Source organism: Lagenorhynchus albirostris, chromosome 7, assembly GCF_949774975.1.
Source record: "Lagenorhynchus albirostris chromosome 7, mLagAlb1.1, whole genome shotgun sequence".
Classification (NCBI taxonomy): domain Eukaryota; kingdom Metazoa; phylum Chordata; class Mammalia; order Artiodactyla; family Delphinidae; genus Lagenorhynchus; species Lagenorhynchus albirostris.
Window position 1 is genome coordinate 3,423,284 of NC_083101.1, and position 21,198 is coordinate 3,444,481.

The window sequence follows — 21,198 nt, forward strand, 5'->3', positions numbered from 1 at the left end:
AAGAAGCAGGTGACTTTGGGTGAGGGAGGGGACATCCCCCCCAACCCGTCGATGAAATGAAGTGGGAGCTTAAGGCTGGGGGCTGACGCTCTGTGGAACAGCCACTTGCCCTCTAGGAACATCAGTGGTTGCATCTGCTAAATGGGCTCCCTAACTCTCCCTGACTCGACCACAGCCCCTGCTGTGGATGGGCTCTGGGAAAAATACTCAAAACAGCTGATGTTCGAAGACGCAAATGAAAACTGGGAAGATATCTGCCAGAAAGCAAACAGTTTTAAAACATGATCCTTCTTCTGGTGAGGCTGTGGGGCACGAGGGTTCGGACCCTTTGATGAGAGAGAAGGGGCTGGGCAAGCAGGTCTTGTTCAGCAAAGGGGCGGCGGGGGAGCATGTGTGCTGGCCTTCGCTGCGGACTGAGTGGGGTTTTGGGAGGCCGCAGGCAGGGGGCCCGGGGAGGCGTGGGGTCGGGCTGCGGGCCCCGCCCACCTAGGTGAGCCGCACCTTCATCGTGGTTGCCTTGTAGCTGTAGTTGTACCCTCTCCACGACCTCCAGTTGACACCATTGGCATAGCTCGTGTGCGGCCCCCCGAGGTAGCGGCCGTTCAGGTTGGACGAGTGACAACTGGTGTACCACCAGGCCCCCTGGAACTGCACTGCACAGTTAGAGGAACTCTTGTCGTTGTCTTGGTCTTTGGTGGAGAAGAACTGGTCCTTGTGGGGCGTCAGGGAATCACCTGCTCAGGAGGGAGTGTGGGTACTGCTCGGGCTAGAGGGAGCCTGCCCTGCCGCCTGCCCAGCGCCACCTCCCTCTAGAGACGTGTGAGCTGACGTCCAGGGCGTCAAGATCCTGCCTCACCCTGGGGCAGATGGAGCCACCTGGCCCAGGAGCTCGGCCCCAGGGCGCATGCCTCCCTCCTCCAGCCTCACCTGTTTCCTCCCGGCTCCCCCAAGACCACCAGGACCCGCGCCGTCCTCTCCCCTGAGGTGCCCTCCCTTCCCCGAGCCTGCATCGCTTTTCTGGGCTTCATACCCACTCCCTGGGTTGCGCGGTCATCCCAGAGGGACAGCACGGCCTCATCCCGGGGCCCCCTGCTCCATTTTCAGCCATGGGTGTGCAACTCACCCCAGTTCCTGTAGCACCCCACTGCCCTTCTAACCCCTGCCAGACCCTCAGCTGTACCACCTGCAGCATGGAGAGGAGGGTCCCTGCCCTTCTCCTTCCCTGGAGGCTCAGAGGAGGCACGTGTGGCAAAGGGGTGCTTGAAGGCTCCCATTAGCAATACTCCCCCCCCCCACGCCCTGGGAGGACCTTGCTCTCTGCAGCTCTGGTTCAACACAAGCAGACAGGCTCCTAGCACCTTTCCTGAAAGAGTGCACACTGGGAATTCTCAAGAGGGTGCGCCATAAGAGATGCCTCCCCACATCCTGTGACCGGGGTGTCTTTTTGGCAAAGAACATCCCACAGGGTTTGTGTTCCGTGGAGCCCAGTTTGGGAATATGGCTCTAAGGGCTGACATGAAATGACCGTCCTCTTCCAGGTGTTAGCAGGGAAAGGGGTCAGTGACCTCAAGCCCCACTCAGAACAGCTCACTGCTCTGCAGACACAGCCTTGGGAGCGGTAACTGATGGCGTCACTGGTCCCCATGCTACAAAGAGACTCAGGTACCTTCGTGTCTGCATCCAAAGACAGAGAACCTGGACCCAGGGAGTGGAGCCCCAGCCCAGGGTCACTCACGGGAGACAGAGCCAGGACGCTAAGCAGGTCCTCTCTGCTTCCCCAAACCCCGCGCTGAAGCCCAGGCCACTGCTGTGCCCCGCGCGGACTCTCACCTGCACTGCCCCCGACAAAGGCTCCCAGGACCAGCTTGTACTTCTCTGCCTCACCCGCCATCTTGAATGACTGGTACTTGGCAAATTGGTGGTTGCCCTCAAAGTCCACGAGGTCTACCCGCAGCTCGCTGCTTCCTGTTGGAGGTGGGTGCTCAGGGCCCAGCAGAAGGGACCCTCTGCCTACAGGCACGGGGGGTGGGAATGTGGGCTTTAGGGGACGTCTGAACTTGGCATCGGGGACAATTCACTGGGAAGGTGTGAGAGGCTGGGCTGGTGGGAGGACCTCAGGGATGCCTCCCTGTTTTCAAATAGCTCCCCTGCTGCTCCATCAGCCATGCCTGAAATTCCACCCTCAGTGGACCTGGATGGAATGAAGCCTCGCTCTAGTGGGAAACCCTAAATTCTCCTGCAGATAGCTGTGAATGCCACGGCAGGAAACCTTTGTACGTGTCGTTTCTTGTGCAAGGATTTCAGGCACATGAGTGGACACCGTCAAGGTTGCCATGAGGGAGTGGAAGGATTAAGAAAGGATTTACAGGTTTGCCGTTGAACTCAGGACCAGCTGTGAAGCTGATTCTGTGGAACGGAGAAGTGGGGTGAGGGGGCCTGCGTGGGGACCGCCACATGCACTGAGCGGGAGAGGTAAGGGAGGGGCTCCGTGGGCCTAAGATCCCAGTTTCAAGGAAGGACCAACCGTTGGAAGTGGGAGAAGGGTCACCCCGATCCAGATGGCCTCCCCCTCACTTCCGACTCTCGGGTTCTAGACACGATCGGTCCCGAGACCAGAAGTCGTCTTCACTCCAATAATCCACCTCCTCCGATTTGAACACTCAGAGAGTGTAAGAGGATACACGTCCTAGGTTCTCAGAGTAATAACCCCTCCTGCTGTCACACGTGACCACCCCGGGGGCCAGGGGGAGCGGGGTCCTCTGGCCCACATGGCCCAGGGCTGAGGTCAGGGGCATGTGCATTTCAGGCACCCCACCACAGAGCCCCCGGCCGCGGCCCTACCCTGGGCGGTCAGGGCGTGGATGTTTTCATTCCCCAGCCAGAACTCTCCCAGCTGGCTGCCGAAGCCCTGCTTGTACGCGGCCCAGTCCCGGTAGAAGTCCACAGAGCCGTCGCTCCTTCGCTGGAAAACCTGCACACGATGGGGAGGGCTGGGGAGACGGGGCCCCGCTGCCGTCCCCCCACAAGGCACCCCGGCCACACGCGGGAGCAGCGCTGGTAGTTCACAGGCATCACAGGCTGAGGACCAGAACGTGGGTCTCATCCAAGAGCCCAGGGGCAGTCAGGGACACCCACATGGGACCAGGGAGGAAACGGAGGCTCAGAGAGGGCAGGCGACAAGCCCAACGCCACACGGCTGGAGAGGAGTGGGCACCTCCGGGCCTGAGCCCACAGCCCTGAGCCACGGGACTCCTTCCCGTGTGGGTACACACCCCCCCCACCGACATTTCTGATTCTCCCAACCTCAGTGAAAGGACGGGGGCAGCCTCTGCCTGGAAGGAGTGGACGGCCTCACAAAGGCCACTAAACAGTGCTCTGCCACCAGGTGAGGCTCCCAGGCACGCCCACTCCTGCCCAGGAACCCCACGGCCATCGCTGGGTCCCCCCCACTCACGGTCCACCCCCCGCCGTCCACGTCCATGTCACACAGCACGGTCAGGGGCCGGCAGTCGGGCAGGTAGATGGTGTACCAGCCGCTCAGAAAGTGTCCCCTGGTGAGCAGCTCCTTACAGGTCCGAGGTCCTGGGAAGGGAAGCCGGGGAATGGACGCCAGGACAGGAGCTCTGGGCGGGGCAGGGGGGAGGGGGCAGGAGGGAGAGGCAGGGACACCTGCCTGGGGGAGGTGGGCTCTGAGTCCTGGGACAGAGACGCGGCCCCCAAGGCCACCCGGCTGTGACGGCCAGGCCCCGTCGACCTGGCCATCCCCACCTCCCAGGGCTGCCCCCGCCTAGTCTCCTGGGCACCTGGCCTCCTCCAGGAATATACTCGAGTTATCCAGGCAATGGCTGTCTATCACTCGGGTAAGTGGGGAGTAAGATATGCGCAGAGAGGGCTTTGTCCTTGGAAAGTGGAACCTGAGTCTGTGCAGCTGGCCTTCTGGTCGACCCCCCCCTCCCCCACCCCCAGCAGGAGCAGGTCCAGGCGGAGGTCCGGGGGTCGGCGTGTGCGCAGTCACCTGTGGCACAGGAATGAAGCTGCCCCGGCTCTCCTGTTGTGGGGAGCGAGGACATGCACGTCACACGTCTGGAAACAGCGCCCCCACCCCTCAGCCCCGTTGCTCCGTGAACACAGCGTGGAGAAAGGAAACCATTATCCAGCTCTTTGCAGGACTCTCAGCCTCCAGCCCTGCGGATCAGCTCCTAGACTCAGCGTCCCTGGGCTTGCTCGGCCCCCACTGCATCCGGCCTGCCTGGGGGCTGGCGGCCAGCACCGTCCCGCGGGGCACTGGCTGGACCGCCGTGCCGGCCACCTCGCCTGGGCTTCACGGCTCACGGCGGTGGAGGTGCAGCGCCCCCAGGCCTATCGCTTTCCACAGCCCATGTCCCCAGCACAGCCTCTGCTTGTGGAAAGTACTGGGGAGCATTTGAGATGTGGGTCTGGGCCCCAACCTCGCACTTTGTATTTGTAGCCAGAGCATGTGACTGTGTCTTGGCATTTTGCCTTTTCTTGCTTTCACAAATTTTTAAATAAATGAGCATAAATCAGAGCATTATAAGCAAAATGTCCAAAACCATGTAGTAAAGTGGTATCGCCAGTCACCTGGGTCCAACTCCGGAGCCTCTGGGCTTTGAGCGCTCACCGGCCACTGACAAAGCAGGCCGGGCTCAGGGGCCCCTCCTCCCGCACCCATCCGCTGCAGGGCCAGGGCCAGGGGTGTGGTCCGAGATCCTCTCCCACGTGGTGCTGGCCATGACCGAGGCCTCTGGGAACCCCCAGCCCCCTGCAAAGCCTGCTCAGTGACCCCAGGGAGGCGGAGGGGCTCACCTTTCTCTCCGCCTGCGCCCTTTTCCCCTCGGTCTCCTGGGGAGAGACAGGAGATGCACAGGACGTCTGGTCAGTGGACGTTGACCCTCCGCTCTGGAAACCACCCGAGTGCTCACCTCCTCGGGAGCTGGGGCATGGGGGGCGGGGCTGAGGCTCTGGGCACCACACGTGCATGCTCCGCGGCCCACACTTTTCCAATGCCTGGGTCTCAGCCGGGGGAGTTGCGGGGGGCGGGGCTCAGAGGCCTGGATTCTTCCCTGGGTTATGAGAGGCTGCTCTGGACCTGGGGCCCCGGACCCGGGACCCCGTTCACACACTGTCTCGAAGCTCTTTGGAAACAGGAAATAGGACAGGTGCCTCTCTCACTTGGCCCCCCTCCCTCTCTCTGTCTCTCTCCCATCTCTCTCTCCACCTCCTCCCTCTCTCTGTCTGTCTCCATCTCTCATGTCTCTGTAGACAGGCCCCGCGGTCCTGCTCAGGGGTCCTAGCTCTTCATCACCTTTGGTACCTTTGGGCCCGGCCGGCCCTGCCTTCCCAGGGACTCCGGGAGAACCTCGCTCTCCTGTAAATTCCAAAGATACATCATTGAGGAAAAGGCAACCTGCAGAATTCTACTTGAGCACCTCTGCCCTAAAGATACAGTTCCGACCCTCCCATCCCAGCTGCGGTATCCTCAGGATCACCGCCCTGGGACGCAGCCCGAGGGTAACAGCAGGTGGTGAGGACAAAGCACTCACAGCCACCCGGTGCCGACCGGCCGGCACGCCCAGCTCGGGCTCCAGGAACCACCAGCCATCTGGCTCCCGACCAGCTCAGTGTAGCAGCCCAGGTCCAGGCCACCGTCACGGAGCCCCCCGGGGGCCTGGGACCAAGAGCACGTCCTCAGAGACCCTGTCACACAGGACCCACCGGCCCCTTGGCTCTGGGAGGGAGGCGGGGCCCTGCCCTGTGCTCAGCCCTGGACGCAGGGGCGGCCGGGCGCAATTATGCCTCCCTCTGGGGTGGTTCTCTCCACCTCCAGAGAGGAGGGGTCGGGAGCCACGAGGCCTCCCAGGTCTGCGTTACTGATGTGAGCAGGGGGTAGGACCAGCCAGGGCCCTGCCCCTCCTCCTGAGCACTGAGGGGAGGGTCAGGAGAGGCGGCCCCAGGCTCAGACAAGGCAGCAGGAGCGTCTGCCAGCAGGCTGCCCTCCCCGGGGAGTGTGGGTGTGTGGGGTGGGGCCGAGGGGGCGCCGGCTCGGCTTGGGGCGGGCCAACCACACCCACTGGTGGGCAGCCGCCCCAGCCCGGCCCCTCCTTCCAGTGTCCCTCCGGCAGGACCCCCAGCCTGGAGCCCATCGTGGTGAGCACACGCAGCCCTCCCATCCCCAGGAGCTGCCCTGGGTGCCCACGGCCCCTGAGCTGGATGCCTCCCAGGACGTGAGAGGCTGGGGACCTCCGAGCTGGCCCTGTGTCCGGAGCCCTTGGAGCACCGACTCACACACAGGTCCGGGGCACTCACCCCTTGAGCTGCGTGCACACCTGCCCTTCATACCAGGCTCGGGGCCCGAAACCCCACAAGGGGGCCGCCACGTCGACGGGAGGGCTGTGGAGCGCTCGGGGGCCTTCCTACTGCGTTGAGGTCCAGCCCCACCCTCCCTGCTGACGGCTGACTGCTCTGAGCCCCAGTTTTCTCATCTGCGGTACAGACAGAAAACGCTGGGGCCGCAGTTTTCCGGTGGGAATACCGAGGTACGCGCGGCTTGGAATCTGGCCCACGGCCACGTAAAGCCAGGCCTGGATCGAGGACCGGGAAGCGGGTGTTCTATGGAAGTGGACCCCGATGTGAGCTCATAGACTAGCTGCGACCAGCCGCCTCCTCAGGGAATGGCAGATCCCGGTGGGCCTCGGGGCTCGCTCCTGACGCCAGCTCTGAGCAGGGTCGTGACCCAAGCTCCCGACCTGAGACCCGCAGGGGGCAGTGCCCACCCGGGCTCTAATTTGAGAAGAGCTGGTGCTCAGTGACCCCCACGCCCGAGCGCAAGCACATACCCTTCTGTCCATTGGCGCCTGCCTCTCCTTTGGGCCCTGCGGGTCCAGGCAGCCCCGGGCAGCCTCGGAGGATGGAGAGCTTGTCGGAGCCCTCCAGACCTACCAGCTTCACCTCTGCAGAGAGACACAGAGCGCCAGTCCGGGCGCTCGTCCTGGGCCTGAGAGCCCTGCAGAGCCCGCAACAGGCCACCCGAGCCACGGGGATCTGCCATGCGGCGACCTCGACCTGGGCCCTTGGCTGTGGCCCAAGTCACCCGTCTCAGATGAAGGGTCAGCCTGGCAGTGAGTTTCCCGCCTCTGGTGGGCACTGGTCAGGTGTGGAGGTGATGCAGGGCAGAGCCCTGGCCTTGTGGTCCACCCTGCCTGAGCCAGCCTCCCCACAGCCTCAGTGCTGTGTGTCCTTGGCCAAGTCATTCAACCCCTCTGAGCTCTGTCCCTTCGGTGCCCAAGTGGAGACAGGAATAGGGCTGTGGGGAGGATTAGATTAGATAATGCAGAATTTAAACTTCTTAGTATAATTCATGGCATTTTAAAAGAACCTCATAAACAGTGAGTGCTTCCACTAAATAACAACAATAAATATTTAAACGACTTGGGGAATCTGGGTCAAAGTAACATTCTCACCCCCAGACCTTGGACTTTTGACCATAGAATTCCTGAACTGGAAGAGGTCTGTGTAGGTCCCCTGGAGAGGGGACACATTTGATCCAAGGACACAGAGCAAACTCCAGTAGAACTGGAACCAGAGATTCATTTCCTTCTCAGAAAAAGATAGTTAATTTTGTTGATTTCAGAACTGAAATATCGTCATGAGAGACAACTTAGAGGATGCGGGAATCAGCTGTGCTCTCACCGGAGACACAGGCAACTGTCGTTTCAGGGTCTGTCTCCAGCTGCGACTCTCTCACAGGGGCAACCTTATGCTTCCCCCATAAATACGTCCTCCACTCAGGGGGAGGCAGGTCTGTCCTCAGGGGCATCCTCTTGCCAGGTGTGGGCCCCATCCACCTGCGTGGGATCGGGAGGGAGACCACAACCCCCTCTTAGACCCAAATCTGCCGAATCGCACTCTCTGGGATAAAAGCCAGAAATCTGCACTAGCAAACCCCAAGTAAACATGGAGCCCTTGGATTAGAACATCTTCCAACATCTTTCTGAAAAGTCCAGGAGAAGACGGAGAAAGTGATGGGCATGGTCCTCCTAGGTGGCAGCGTCGAGACCTGGCCGGGAAGCTCGTGGGGAAAATCACGGGCTTGAGAGTTGGACAGACCTGGGATTAAATTCCTGCTCCCCGCCCCCTGACCTGTGTGACCTTGGGCCTGTGGTGTCCTAGTCTGCAGATGAAGTTGAGCTGTTGAGTCTTCAGAAGAAGATGCCTACGGAGGGTTTAACCCTAGATACTATTTGTGGTCCATGAGTGGGTAGTTACCAGCTCTCAAGGACTGGAAATTCAGGTCCATCTCACCTGGACAGGTGTCTGCAGTCTGGGCGGCCAGGGTCCTGAAGCACAGGAGTAAAAGGAGCTGGCCGGCGGGCCCCAGGGCCACGGCCACTCCACTCAGCTCCATGTCCTCTGGTCTCTGACCTTGCTCTTGTGAGCAGGGGAAGCCAGCCCTTGCCTGAGCCTGTGGGGGACACCCACTTCCTGCAGCCTCTTTGGTTACACCAACAGGAGGTACCAGTGATGGCAAAGGGTGTTTCCTTCCTGCTGGGCCCCACCATGCTGCCCGCTGAATCAGGCTCACTTCCCCTGGCAGGATACTCTGTTCCCAGTCGAGAGAGCACCCAGGACCCCTCTGTGGGAAAGGGTCTGCCTTCTTTGTGGCTTAAGGAAAGCCCAGTCCCCCAGACTCCCTCCTCATTACCCAACTACACCCAAACAACACTCTGAGACCTTGACTGGGGTATAAGGAGGAGTTGGCTAGAGATGCTCCTTCCCTCGCCTGACTTCCAGAATATTCTAATGACTGAGGCAGTCCTTGAGCACTTAACACAGCGGAAGAGAAAAAAATTCCGAGCACTTCTTGTGTGCCAAATACTACTTATGCCAGCCCCATTCGGAAGACACTATTATCTAAATGCCACAGGTGGAGAAACTGAAGTCACACAGTAAGAGCCTGACGTTACCTCGAGTCTGTCTAGTGCTCCAAGGACCACTGGGTCTGGTCATTATACCAGAAGGCGAGGCTATGTCTTATGTCCCCCCAAATCCCAGAGGCCATCCTCCACATCTTGTACTATGATCGCCCTTGACCGGGACATGTGGTGGGCATTCCGTAAAGGGCTTCTGCGGATGTGTAGAATGTCACTAAGGAGAGTAGGAAGAGGACAAGAGGGGAGGAGCTGAGCGTGAAACTCTTCTGTGGTTTGATATTTTTCCGGGCCAGTGTCCGTGGGCTGGTGTCCCAACCACACCCACTGTCCAACTAGGAAAGAAGCCGGGGATGGCCTGACCAGAGGTTTAGCAATCACCTCTATGGGCACTGGAATGACACTAGACTTTGCAAATTTTTGTGAGGTGGCCCCAGCCCACGGAGACTGAGGGAACCAAGAGGTCGTGTTGCCTCAGGCGTTGCATTGCCTCAGGCACCGCTCAGCCTCCCTGAGCTCCTGGACAGGGCAGCCTGTCCCCAGCATGGGCCTGGATTTCATCTGTTGGAGAGGGGCCCGTTCAGGGCTGTTCACCTGGCCTTAGTCAGGACAGGGAGAGAGGCAGCTGGTCTTTTTCCTTCAGCCCCATCTGCCAGTGACAATCCCCCACCCCGATCCTAGGGTGCTTCCTCTTTTTCACTTTGCCAATAGAACGGATGCAGGTGAGATGTTGACAGCACAATCAGGTGTCACTTTAATGTTCCTAAGAGTATCTGGGCCTAAGAATGCAAAAGAATGCAGGACTCTGCCAAGTTCAGATATCTTAAAGCAGGATCAGTCAAGGTCATTTGACTTCTGACAACGGCAGGTGAGGTATTTGGGGCCATCTATCCTCATAAAGACAAACAGACAAAACATTAAAAAAGAGATTTGCCTGAAGGCATAGTCAAGTGAACCACGTAGGAATGGGTTCCTTTGCTATGTTCTTGAGAGCAACAGAGATCTGGAGAGGGGAAACCAGCATGTGGGGTCTCTTTTTGCCAATCCCCCAAAGGTAGCTGAGAAGCTGGTCAGTTACCTCGACAATTTTGCAGCATTGAAGGTCAAAGTTTGGGGTCTGTGTTCTGTCAAAGGAGTGGATTTGGGGTGGGATCCAGAGGCATTTCTTCCTAGAAATAAGGATGAATCATCAATAGGCAGACCTAATGTGGACTGCGAACTGGTTTTGAGACATCTAGGTGTCCCAGGAAAAAAAATCTCGACTCCTGAAATTCTAATAAGGTCTTCCTTAGATCACTAGTATCCACTTGCTCCGAGCTGAAACCAACACAAATCTTGTCAGAAGGAGAACAGTATGACCCCAGGATTTAAATGATTTCTGCAAATATATGTATTTTCCAAATTAAACGTTAGAACACAATAAAAGATAACCAGTTTCATGAGGATAAAAGACAACATGTACAAGAACAAATAGAAACAACAGAGTATAGAAACAGATCCCCAGAAGCTACAGATACTGAAACGACAACATAGTTAATGGTGAAAATTGAAAAGCGTCCTCAGAGATTGACCACTTCTGGTCAACATTGTGTCACTGGCAGTGCAGTAAGGCAGAAAAAACAAATATGATGTAAAAGAATTGGAAAGGCAGGTACAAGGCCGTTATTATTTTCAGAAGATACGATTTATGTAGAAAATTCAGGAGAATCTAAAATTAAAATTTTTAGAAGGAATAAGCTTAGTAAAAACCAATTATGTTCCTAAAAGCTAGCCAGAAAGAATTACAAAATGAAATTTTAAACATTTGCAATAGTGACACCAAAATCAAGTAACTGTGAATAATTCCAGCAAAATACACGCTAGTCCTCCATCTGGCAGTAGAAAACCGTCAGATGGGAATGAGTGATGTTTAAAAAGATTAGGACAATTGGAAGAATATTCTCCGTTCATGGATTCAAATGCTCAATATTGTAAAAATCTTAGTTTCTCTCTCTTTGATACGCAGATTCACTGCATTAGTAATTAAATGCCCATTTTATTGGGAAACTTGACAGGGTGAATTTGAAATTTGTTTAAAAGTTGAAAGGCCAATAATTAGGATGTTTTGAACTAGAACAAGGAAGGATGACTTGCTCTGCTTGAGGTCAATAATTGTCGCGAAGGTATAGTCACTGAGATGGTGCGGTACCGGCTCCAGGATCCAGACCAAACCAGCAGAACTGAATAAAGGGTCTAGAAACAAATTCAGGCATAAGCGGACCCTTGGTGTGTGACAGGGGTGGCTCTGCAGAGCGATGGGGAAACAATAAACTTTTTAAAACTGAAATATAGTTGATTTACAATGTTGTGTTAATTTCTGCTGTACAGCAAAGTGATATGGTTTTATATATATATATACTTTTAGAAATTCTTTTCCATGAGGGTTATCATAGGATATTGAATATGGTTCTCTGTGCCATACGGTAGAACCTTGTTGTTTATCCATTCTATATATAATAGCTTACATCTGCTAACACCAACCTCCCACTCTATCCCTCCTCCAACCCTCTGCTTCTTGAATAAACTTTCAATAAACACTGTGAGCTACTGGGTATTCACGTGGGAAAACCAGAAATGAAACCTGACCCTAATCATAAAAAAAAATCAATGTTGGCAGAATTATAGACCCAAATGGGAATAGTTTTAGACCACATTGTAAGATTTCAAATAACCTTGGTGAATGTAGGAATGAAAAGCACTAAACATAATGGAAAAGTCTGAAAATTGACGTTGAAATTAAGAACTTTGGGCTCTCAAATGATACCCCCAAGAGAGTGAAAAGACATGCCGGGGGAGGGCGGAGGAGGTATTTGCAACACGCAGAAGTGACAAAGTGTCGTATCCAGGATAAATAAGGAATTGCTGTAAATCAATACTTCTGCAGAAAGCGGCCAAGTGCCTTATACAGACACTTCCAAAAGAGAATATTTCAATGGCTGATAGAAAAGTGAAAAGGTGCTCAACTTTATTAGAAATCAGAGAAATGCCTGCGTGTACCTGCTCGACGACCCACAGCCTGGAGCTCCGTCCTCCTCCACGGCAGTGCATGTCCAGGCTCAGGAGACATGTAGAATAACGTCCCACTCCAAACTACAACAACCGAAATGTCCACCCAGAGCAGAATGGACCCCTGGCCTGAGGGGTGTTCAAGCCGGAGAAACCTGCACAGAGTAACGGGACAAATCTCTGCTTCCTTCGAACCATCGTGGAAACTCACGAACACGGCACTGAGCAGAGGAAGCCACACAAGGGAAGAAACATTGTTTGATTGCATTTGTAAGTAAATTTCAAAAGCGGGCACCTCTGCACAGCCGTAGTGGGGGTGCCTGCTGAGTGGAATGTGGAGAGAAGGGCAAGTATGCCCCCAGTCAGGATGGCAGCCCCCTCGGGAGGGGGGCCTTGGCATTGGGAAGGGGCTCGGAGGCTGGCGCTGGGCTCCGGCTTCATCTGGGTCGTTTCATGCACTCTGGTGAGGAGGTGTTATCTTCCACTTCAGAAAGGAAGTTTAAATAAAATGAAATGGAGCGTGCAGAGGCCTCAATCATTCTGTATTGCTTCCTGCAGCAGTGCAGCCGTCCCCAGGAAGCGCAGAGATTTGCAAGGGCCCCTTGTCCTGCCTAGCTCCTGGGATGCCGGCTGTCACCGCACAGGTGTGGCTCGCTACACTGCATTTAAGGGGAGGTGGTCCCAGGGGGCCGGGGACTCCCGCACACCTGCCCTCCATCCCGGTACCAGGGGCTGCACAGTGGAGCTCTCCTGAGGGCTTTGCATGTGACTCCACGGATCCAGGAAGGATGTCAGAGCCCCCCCCCCCCCGGTGATACTCTCTCTCCACCCAGGTCCTGGCTCGGGGGTAAAGGACCACACCAGCCGCCAGAGCTTCAGGAGCTCCAGAGCGGGAAGGGTGGGTCTGATTTAGGGTGGGTCTTCCAGTGGGGCCTGGGACAGGGGGTGCCACCTCATTGTTTAGGACTGGTGGATGCAGCAGAGAAAGGACTTTCAGTCAACGGGGCTCCAATCAAACTGCTGATTTCTGTTGATGAGTTGATGGGTCTTTGGGGGAAATGCAATGAGTAACGACAGCATTTGCAGGTTCCATCTTTCTGTGCAAGAGTCTCCAGGAATAGCAGGGCACCTGGGAGAACAGGTGTAAACCGCCCCCCGCCCCTGCAAAGAACTGGCTACTCCAGGCCACCAGAGCCAGCCTCGGGGTGTGCCCCTCCCTCCCAGGAGTAGGGCGTGTTCCCTGGGCTGGGCTGTCCCCTGTCTCTCAGCTGGTCCTCCTTCCTTTCTGCTCCTGGAAGGACTCGTGTCTGGAGGGCTGCAGGAAAGGGGGCCACATGCCGGCCGGACCTGGTGGGGTCCTGCACACAGTACCCCTGAGATCCCCCTGAGGCACCTTTCTTTGGCTGTGAGGGCCATCTACACCTGGACCCTTCAGCTGGGGGAGAGGCTGCTTGCCGACCCCAGTCCAGCCCAGAGCCCAGGAAAGGGACCCTCCCGACCTGCCTGGGGATTTTCTATTTGGGGGGAAGAGAACGCAGGGCTTGCCTTGAACTGTGCTCCAGGCAGTACCACACGGGCCTGGGTTCTCCTGACCCAAGTGGTGTGACCTTGGGCCAGTCACTTGACCTCTCTGAGTCTTCTTTGTCACGTGACTCAGGAGAGCAGGGTGGGTTTGAGGACCTCGTGGAGTGAGGATAATAAGTGAGCAGCGTGGGGTCTGGGACGGACCGAGGGGTCAGTGACCGGGGGCGTGGGCATTGCCTGCATTTCCCCACGCAGCTGGCCGTGACTCCCTCCCAGCTGCATTTCTGCCTGCTCCAGGACTGCCCTCCAGGGCCTGCCCACCCCCACCCCCCACCCCCCACACCCCGCCTGTGCCCCCGCCTGTGCCAGGCCTCAGTTTGCTGTGGGTGTTTCACAACCTGGGAGGTGGAGCCCGCTGGCTGGTGGCTGGAGGAACCTCTACTCCCCACCCACAGTTTCCCTCCCTGCCCCTCCGGCAGCTGGGCTGGGCCACGGATGCTTTGTCGAGGGTGTAGGGAGCTGTGTCCCTGGGGCCCCCGCTCTGCTGTGCGCACAGATCCAGGAGCAGAGGGCGGCGCCCCTCAGGTGGGCAGGGCTATGTGGACACACGGCCCCCACTGGTCCGTGAGGGCGTTTGCGCACAGCGCCTACAGCCCATTGACAGTTTTAGGTGCTCACGAAAATGATTCTGAATTCTTTTAAAATCAGAAGAAAAAAAATGAATAAAATTCGGCCCAGATTATCTTCATCTTTGAACCTCCATCGTTGTAAAATATAATTTTTAATATTTTCTATGGAGGAAGGGGCCTGGTAAGGCAGAAGTGCCCAGGGTCCCCAGAGGGGGGATCCTCCCAAGAACACTCCTGGAGCATCCTCGAAAAGCTGGGGCTGGGGGAGGAGTTGGCACTGCAGGCAGGCTGTCAGCTGTCAGAGGGAAGTTTTTCTCTTTCCCACCCCTCACGGGCGGGCCGGAAACAGCCCCTCCCCCACCATGAACAAGGCCCCTACAGCAGGCTGACTCAGTCTCAGCATTAGTGACATTTTGGCTCAGACCGGTTTTGCCGTGGGGACCATCCTTGCATGGCATCCTGGCCTCTTACCTGCTAGATGCCCAGAGCATCCCCTCCCTGAGTCATTACAACTAGAGATGTCAGCGGACATTTCTGCCAAACATACCTTCAGGGGCAGGAGGGAGAATCACCCCAGACCCCATAATTTTGGAATCACCACCTCTTCAGTGTCACCAATCCTAAAGATGACCTGATTTCTTGGCCAACCCCCGAGGAGCGTACCTTCGCACGCCCCTTCCCCCTTCTCCTCCTCAGGTACCAGCAGGGGTATCTTTTGGTTTTAACGATGCTCTTGGAGAGTGTATTTGTGTGTGTGTATTTTTTAGCATTGGTAAATGGCATTTACTGGGGCTCATTCCGAATTCTACTTTCTCCCATCAGCTGCGTGGGCATCGCGTGTGCGTGCGTGTGTGTGTTTGTGCGAGTTTCAGGAACATGCATCTTGATATATGTATCTGCATTTAGTCCACTGCTTTCAACTGCCAAGTGTTCGTCATCAGGACCTGCCTGATTGTTCCCAAGGCGATCACCCAGGTGACCTCTAAGCCCGCCCTCTACCACTGCCACCAAGGCCACTGTGCAATCTCCCAGGGTCCTGTGCTCACAGCAAGAGTGGGATTTTCAGGCCCTGTGGTCTGTGGAGCCTTAATTCGACTGCATAGCACGGGACCGTTCTTCAGAAGGGACTTGCCCCCGGCGGGGGCCACACTGGCCACTCCACTCCCCACACCTGTGCACTCCCCAGCGCTCTGACGGTTGCCTGCGGTCCTGACGCTTTATCTTCAAGGCTTTCCTGTTACATAACCTGCTCTTCCATAGCCTTGAGGTTACTGCCTTCTCATTGTACTTTCCAGACATGAATCACGTGTTGGTTTAAGACGCTGCAAATATCTGCTCCCTTTCCGTCAGTTCCCCTTAGTGAAGCTCATCAAAGTAGCTTTGCCCTTGTTAAGTTTTCCGAGCTTATCGTTTTTGCTTTTAAAGTTTGGTTTACGAAGTCTTTCCCACCCCAAAAGTCCCAAAGATAATCTCCTGCATTTCATTTTCTAACTTTATTCTCCTGTTTCTCCCATCTGGCTCTTAATTCCCTGTGGTTCTCCTAATCTCTAGGCAACCTCCCCCCACCCCACCCCCCACAGGGATTCATTATTACCCTCCATCTCATGGGCCAGTTTCTGGAACCTTCTACCAAACCACCGTCCTTTCCTATTGGATTTGCGGGGCCACCTTTGTGGTGAAGTAAGATCGCACATACGGCTGGTGGGCTGTGTCCCTGAACTCTGGGTTCCAGTCCACAGCTCTGTGCCAAGACCACGTGGCATTTATTCCTGCATCTTTGCAGGATGCCTTACTATCTCATAGCACAGTCCATACTCTACCCTTCTTTTATGAAGTTGGAGTAGCTATCTGTGGGCCTTAATACCTCCACATAAATCTTAGATCACATTTGAGTTCTGCAAAAAAAAAATTTGATTGGGATTGCATTGGGTTTACAGGTTAATTCGGAGAGAGCTGGCATCTGTATAACATTAGGTCTTCCCATCAGAGGGCACGGTGTCTCTCTATTTATTAGGGTCCTATCAGAGTTTCACGTTTGGGTTAGGTTAATTCCTAGTTTCTTTATGGTTTCTGTTCCTATTGTATGAATGGCACCTTTGGAAAAATTATATTTTCTAATTGATCATTACTGGTGAAAATAGACGTTATTGACTTTTGTCGGTTCAGCATGTCCAGCAGACATACCCAATACGACTGCTGGTTCTATTGGCTTTTTTCTAGAGAGATGATTTAACGAGGAAGAACTGTAATGACTCACTAAAAATGGAGCTGAGAAGAACCAGTTCCCTTTGTTTCTAGAATGAGAACTCATTCTCGCTCACACACACACATACTTCCATGCACGCAAGCATGCAGGCAGACACACTTGCTCATATGCACTCATGCACACACACCATGCACGTGTATACCCATGCACACACGTGCACATAGATGCAGGCGCGCATGCAAAAACAGCCAATCCCTCTTCTCTTCTGCAGAGTCCTCTGGGTCCTGCTTGGCACCGGGGCACGTGCTCTGTCAGCGGCACGTGCTGGTGCACAGGTGGTGGCTCCTGACCTGCAGCTCAGCTCTGGCTGGGGAAATGCAGCACATGTTCAAAGAGTCAGGGCAGCAAAGGAATAAACTCTGCCTTACTTTTTTCCAGCCTCAGCGGCCATCACCTCGTTTCTCCTCCTGGAGAGGGGCGGGGGGCGGTTTACACCTGTTCTCTACCAAGTATGAAAGGCAAGACCCTGACGGCAAACGCCTCTGGAGGACAGGTCTCCCTCTGCCAGATGAACGCTCCCACTCCAGGTCCTGCTGGCCGTGGTGTCCGAGGCAGCCTGGTCCGGGAAAGGACGAGGAGGCTTCAGGCTGGGCTGTAGCCTCAGGGACACCCCCGCCCTCTCAGAACCTCAGTTTCCCTGTTTGCCAGGGGGTGTTTAGACTGGACGTGCTTTCTGACACTTCTGTGCTGAAGCTGGAACCCGCCCCCCACCCCGGCCCACCCCGGCTGCTGCAGGCTGACGCCAGCATCCCTGGACTGCCTCCAGCTGGGTCCAGCCCTTCTCCCAGTTATACTTTCACTGCTCGAGCCTCACGGAACAGGCAGGAGTCTCCCAGCTCCTGTATGTGGACTCTGCTTGGGGTAAAAACCCTAAATTCTGCAGGAATTGGGGCCAGCCCACAGGTGGCTCGTCCCCATGAGGGTGGGAGACAAAGTGGGACGACAAAGCTCTGGAGGCCGGGATGGGAAGCGGGGCAGCCGCCGGGGACACCGCCCGCAGCTCCCAGAGCTCAGGGCCACCACACGACCCGGCGATTCCACTCCCAGGTGCATCCCAGGGGAAATGACAACGGACGTCCACACAAAAACGTGACCCTGCTGTCCACAGCAGCCCTCCTCACAATGGCCAAAGGGTGGAGAGAGCCCAAACGTCCATCAGTTGGTAAGTGAGTAAACAAATTGTGGTCTAGCCATGCAACGGGACGTTATTTGAGCAGAGAGAGGGATGAGGTGCTGACTCGATACAGCACGGATGAGCCTTCGAAACACACCGAGTGGAGAAGCGAGTCACAAAACCGCATACTACCCAACTCCACTGACGCAAAGTGTCTGGAAGGGGCGAGTCCGTGGAAACTGGCCAGGGGTTTCCAGGGGTGGGGGCGGGGGGCACAGAGGGGAGACAGCGAAGGGGTACAGGCTTTCTCTGCAGGTGATGAAAATATTCTAGAATATTCTAGACTATAGAATACTCACCACATTCTAAAACTGGAACGTGGTGAAGGTTGCACAACTCTGCAAGTACACAGAAAGCGTTGAATTGTGCACTTAAAATGGGTGAATGGGGACTTCCCTGGTGGCGCAGTGGTTAAGAACCCGCCTGCCAATGCAGGGGACACGGGTTCGAGCCCTGGTCCGGGAAGATCCCACATGCCGCAGAGCAACTAAGCCCGGGCGCCACAACCACTGAGCCTGCGCTCTAGAGCCCACGAGCCACAATTCCTGAAGCCCACGTGCCTAGAGCCCATGCTTCGCAGCAAGAGAAGCCACTGCGATGAGGAGCCCACGCATCGCAACAAAGAGTAGCCCCCACTCGCCACAGTTAGAAAAAGCCCGCGCGCAGCGGCAAAGACCCAAGGCAGCCAAAAATAAATACATGAATTTATTTTTTAAAAAAAGGGTGAATGTCTTGGGATGTGAATTAAATCTCAATAAAGCTGTTAAAACATAAAACGGGTTCGTTCTGGGAGGAAGGTGAGGGATGGGCCCTGCAGACCTAGACGGGGGTGGGGGGACCCTTCCGCCCAGTGGGGCTGGCTGGGGAGAGACCCTGGCCTTCTGCTCTGCACAGGGGCCTCTTCACCCATCCCCCGCTGCCCTTCTCTCTACTTGTCACCCTTCTCTCTACTTGTCTCCCTTCCAGCTCTGTCAGCCTCTTCTCTGCCTGCCCCCCAGCCTGACAGCCACACTGGGCTTTCCACGGGCCCCGCCTGCAGTGACCCAGGATCCCGAGGAGCTCAGCTGCCCACTCCCGGCGCCTGGAGGTTGGACGGGAGAGACAGGATGCCCAGGCTCTGGCAGGAAGTAATCCTCACCCTCGGGCGTTTTAATTTCCCAGAGATAATAACACCAGCCAGACTCCGCCGGAGCCTGAAGATGGATTTTGCAGGGTGATCACTTTGCAGAGTTTGCAGGGTGATCACTTATGTCAGAGTAAATTGGAATTTGTATCTCAGAAGGCAGAGCATCCCCTGAGAACCCTCAGCGTCCCGGGATCGGAGGAGGGTGCACCGCGCTGCTGGCTGAGGATGCCAGCAGAGGCAGCTCCACAGGAGACCCCGCTCGCCCGTGTCCGGTTTAATATCTTAACTGAGTCTACAAGCCCGAGAACACTGTGGGGAAGGCAAACCTCGCAGTGTCTTCCTCCTGATCTGCAAGGGATAGAGGTCAATTTCACCTTCCGGACGCTCAGAGAAAACAAATCCGGAAGCAGGAGTTGTTTTGTTTTGTGTTTGTGGCTGTTGTTTACTTCTTGCGGGTATTTTTAAAGCTTGTGAAAAGACAAGAAAAATCTAGGAACCGGTTCTCACCTAAGTGAAACTCATTCTTAAAATCCCAAATTCTTTCATGGCTCCCTGTTTCCGGGAACCAAAACACAATCTGCTTTGCTCTTGATTTGAAGGCTGGTGAGATGGATGGGGATGGTCATCTATAATGCATGAAAAGAGCAGCCTGAAGCCGTGTTGAGCGCGTGCGCTACCTGCTCTGGAGCTCTGTTCCCGGAGCCGTTGTGTAAACGTATTTACTCTGCATAAAAGAATGTGATGAGGCTGCCCAAGACATTTGTCCATCGCAGTGGATTTAATGTTTAAACTTGCATTAGGACAGGATTAACCTTGCTGAAGGGTATTGAGATGTGGGTGAAATGGATGAAATTAATCCTGGATGCACGTTGCCATGGAAGAAGCACTGGGTGCAATTCAACATTTATTGCACGTAAACACCGTCTCCTCAGCTTCCCTCTTCCCATGCAGTCACCTCGGGTAGCAAGTTCTCTGCCCACTGGAGTGGAACACAGGGCCCCAGGCTTAGGCCTAGACACGCCACTCTGCCTTACATCCTCCCAGCATCCCTGATCCTAGTCATGTCAGTGATGGCTGTGGGCAGGTGGGTGGGTTTGCAGACTCAAACGAGCACACCTACCCCCACGTAGTCTCTGCCTGGGCTCTTTCTCTCCTCCTCCAGAGGCAGAGAGAACATGGCCACAGTCACAAATAAGTCACCACCATCCTAGCCTGTGACCAGGGAGGCAAGAGAAAGCATGACCCAGCAACTCCAAGCGAAGAATCCCAGGGAAGCCTCTGATTGGCTGGCCACTGGCCAATCATCACGATGGAGCTTCTGGGCACAGACAGCTGTGGCCACCATAGGGAACCTTGACTAACCCGTCCCATCTGCCTAGGACTATCCCAGTTTCAGCAGTGAAAGTTCCAGGTCCCAGAAACACTTTGGTCCTGGGCAAGCCAGACGACAGGTCACTCTAAGCCCAAGAATCCACCTAGAGATTTCCAAACCCAATTAGCAAGTCCTGTGAGCGTGTCGTAACCTGTTTTGCAAGCATTCTATTTGAGCAATTTCCCCACAAATTGTTTCAAAAGGGACAACAAATGAGAACTGAAACCAGGTCAGTGTGGGTCTCACGATTTTTAGTTTGGCAGAATGTCAGTCCCTGTGCCATCTCGTGGTTAAACCAAAACCACAGTTTGGGATCCTCTGCTGATCCCCAGCCTCTCAGGGAGGCAGATTCCTCTCTCAAAAGTTGCCAACCTGGAGCTGCTCAGGTAACATTCGGGGTCAGTCACACCTGGGTATCGGACACAACAGTTTCCTCCATCCCTACCTAGAAACGTCACTGACATGGTCATGACAACTCCCATTCCTGATGGAGAGGGTCCTGGATCCCAGGACAGTCTAGACATCTAGATATTTTAAGTTTCCTTCAAGCGAGAGGACCAAGGCCTGAGTGGCCCCCTGATCACTGCATGACCTGCACAGACAGCAAGGAGAGGACATTTGGGCCACCCTGGTCCCCGTGAGCTCGCTGATGGCAGGAGTGGTCCTGGGACCTCGGGTCACCTGGGCACACTGAGGACACAGAGGGGCCCTGCAGGGTGGATGGCACACAGCTGGTAGCACTATCCATGGGCACGTTTCAACCACCTTTGATGTGAAGAAAAGCCACGATGACATCACCATGGTAGGTGACATTCGTTGTGTGCTGGCTGGGAGGGCTCCAATGACCCCATGGTGGTTCTTTATCTTTGTAGCCTGGCAGGGGGTGGGGAGTTCATTCTGCATTTAACATGTGAGGAGCCAGAGGCAACCTGGTGGAGGTCACAGAGGTAGCCGAGGTGGAGAGGATGGGCGCTGCATGGCGTTGAACTGTGGCTTTGCGCGGAGGAAGAGTCTTACCCTCTCCAGGACGCAGCTGCTGTTCCCTGCTGCCCTGCCATCACTCGCATCCTTTGAGGCTCAGATTTCAGGTTAGTTCTGCTTCCAATCAAATCTCTCT

General features: G+C 55.5%; 1 protein-coding gene across 1 annotated transcript; it reads right to left on the bottom strand.

Moving 5' to 3' along the window:
• Nucleotides 1–324: 324 nt before the first annotated feature.
• Nucleotides 325–8,422, bottom strand: LOC132523121 (ficolin-1-like). The gene is made up of 10 exons (XM_060153671.1): nucleotides 8,320–8,422; nucleotides 7,487–7,539; nucleotides 6,855–7,092; nucleotides 5,333–5,386; nucleotides 4,825–4,860; nucleotides 4,016–4,048; nucleotides 3,455–3,582; nucleotides 2,842–2,971; nucleotides 1,831–1,965; nucleotides 325–734 (listed from the first exon to the last, which is right to left on the bottom strand). Exons 1-10 carry the CDS (start codon nucleotides 8,420–8,422, stop codon nucleotides 487–489), a joined length of 1,158 nt encoding a protein of 385 aa, XP_060009654.1. The 3' UTR covers nucleotides 325–486.
• Between the last annotated feature and the right edge of the window lie 12,776 nt (nucleotides 8,423–21,198).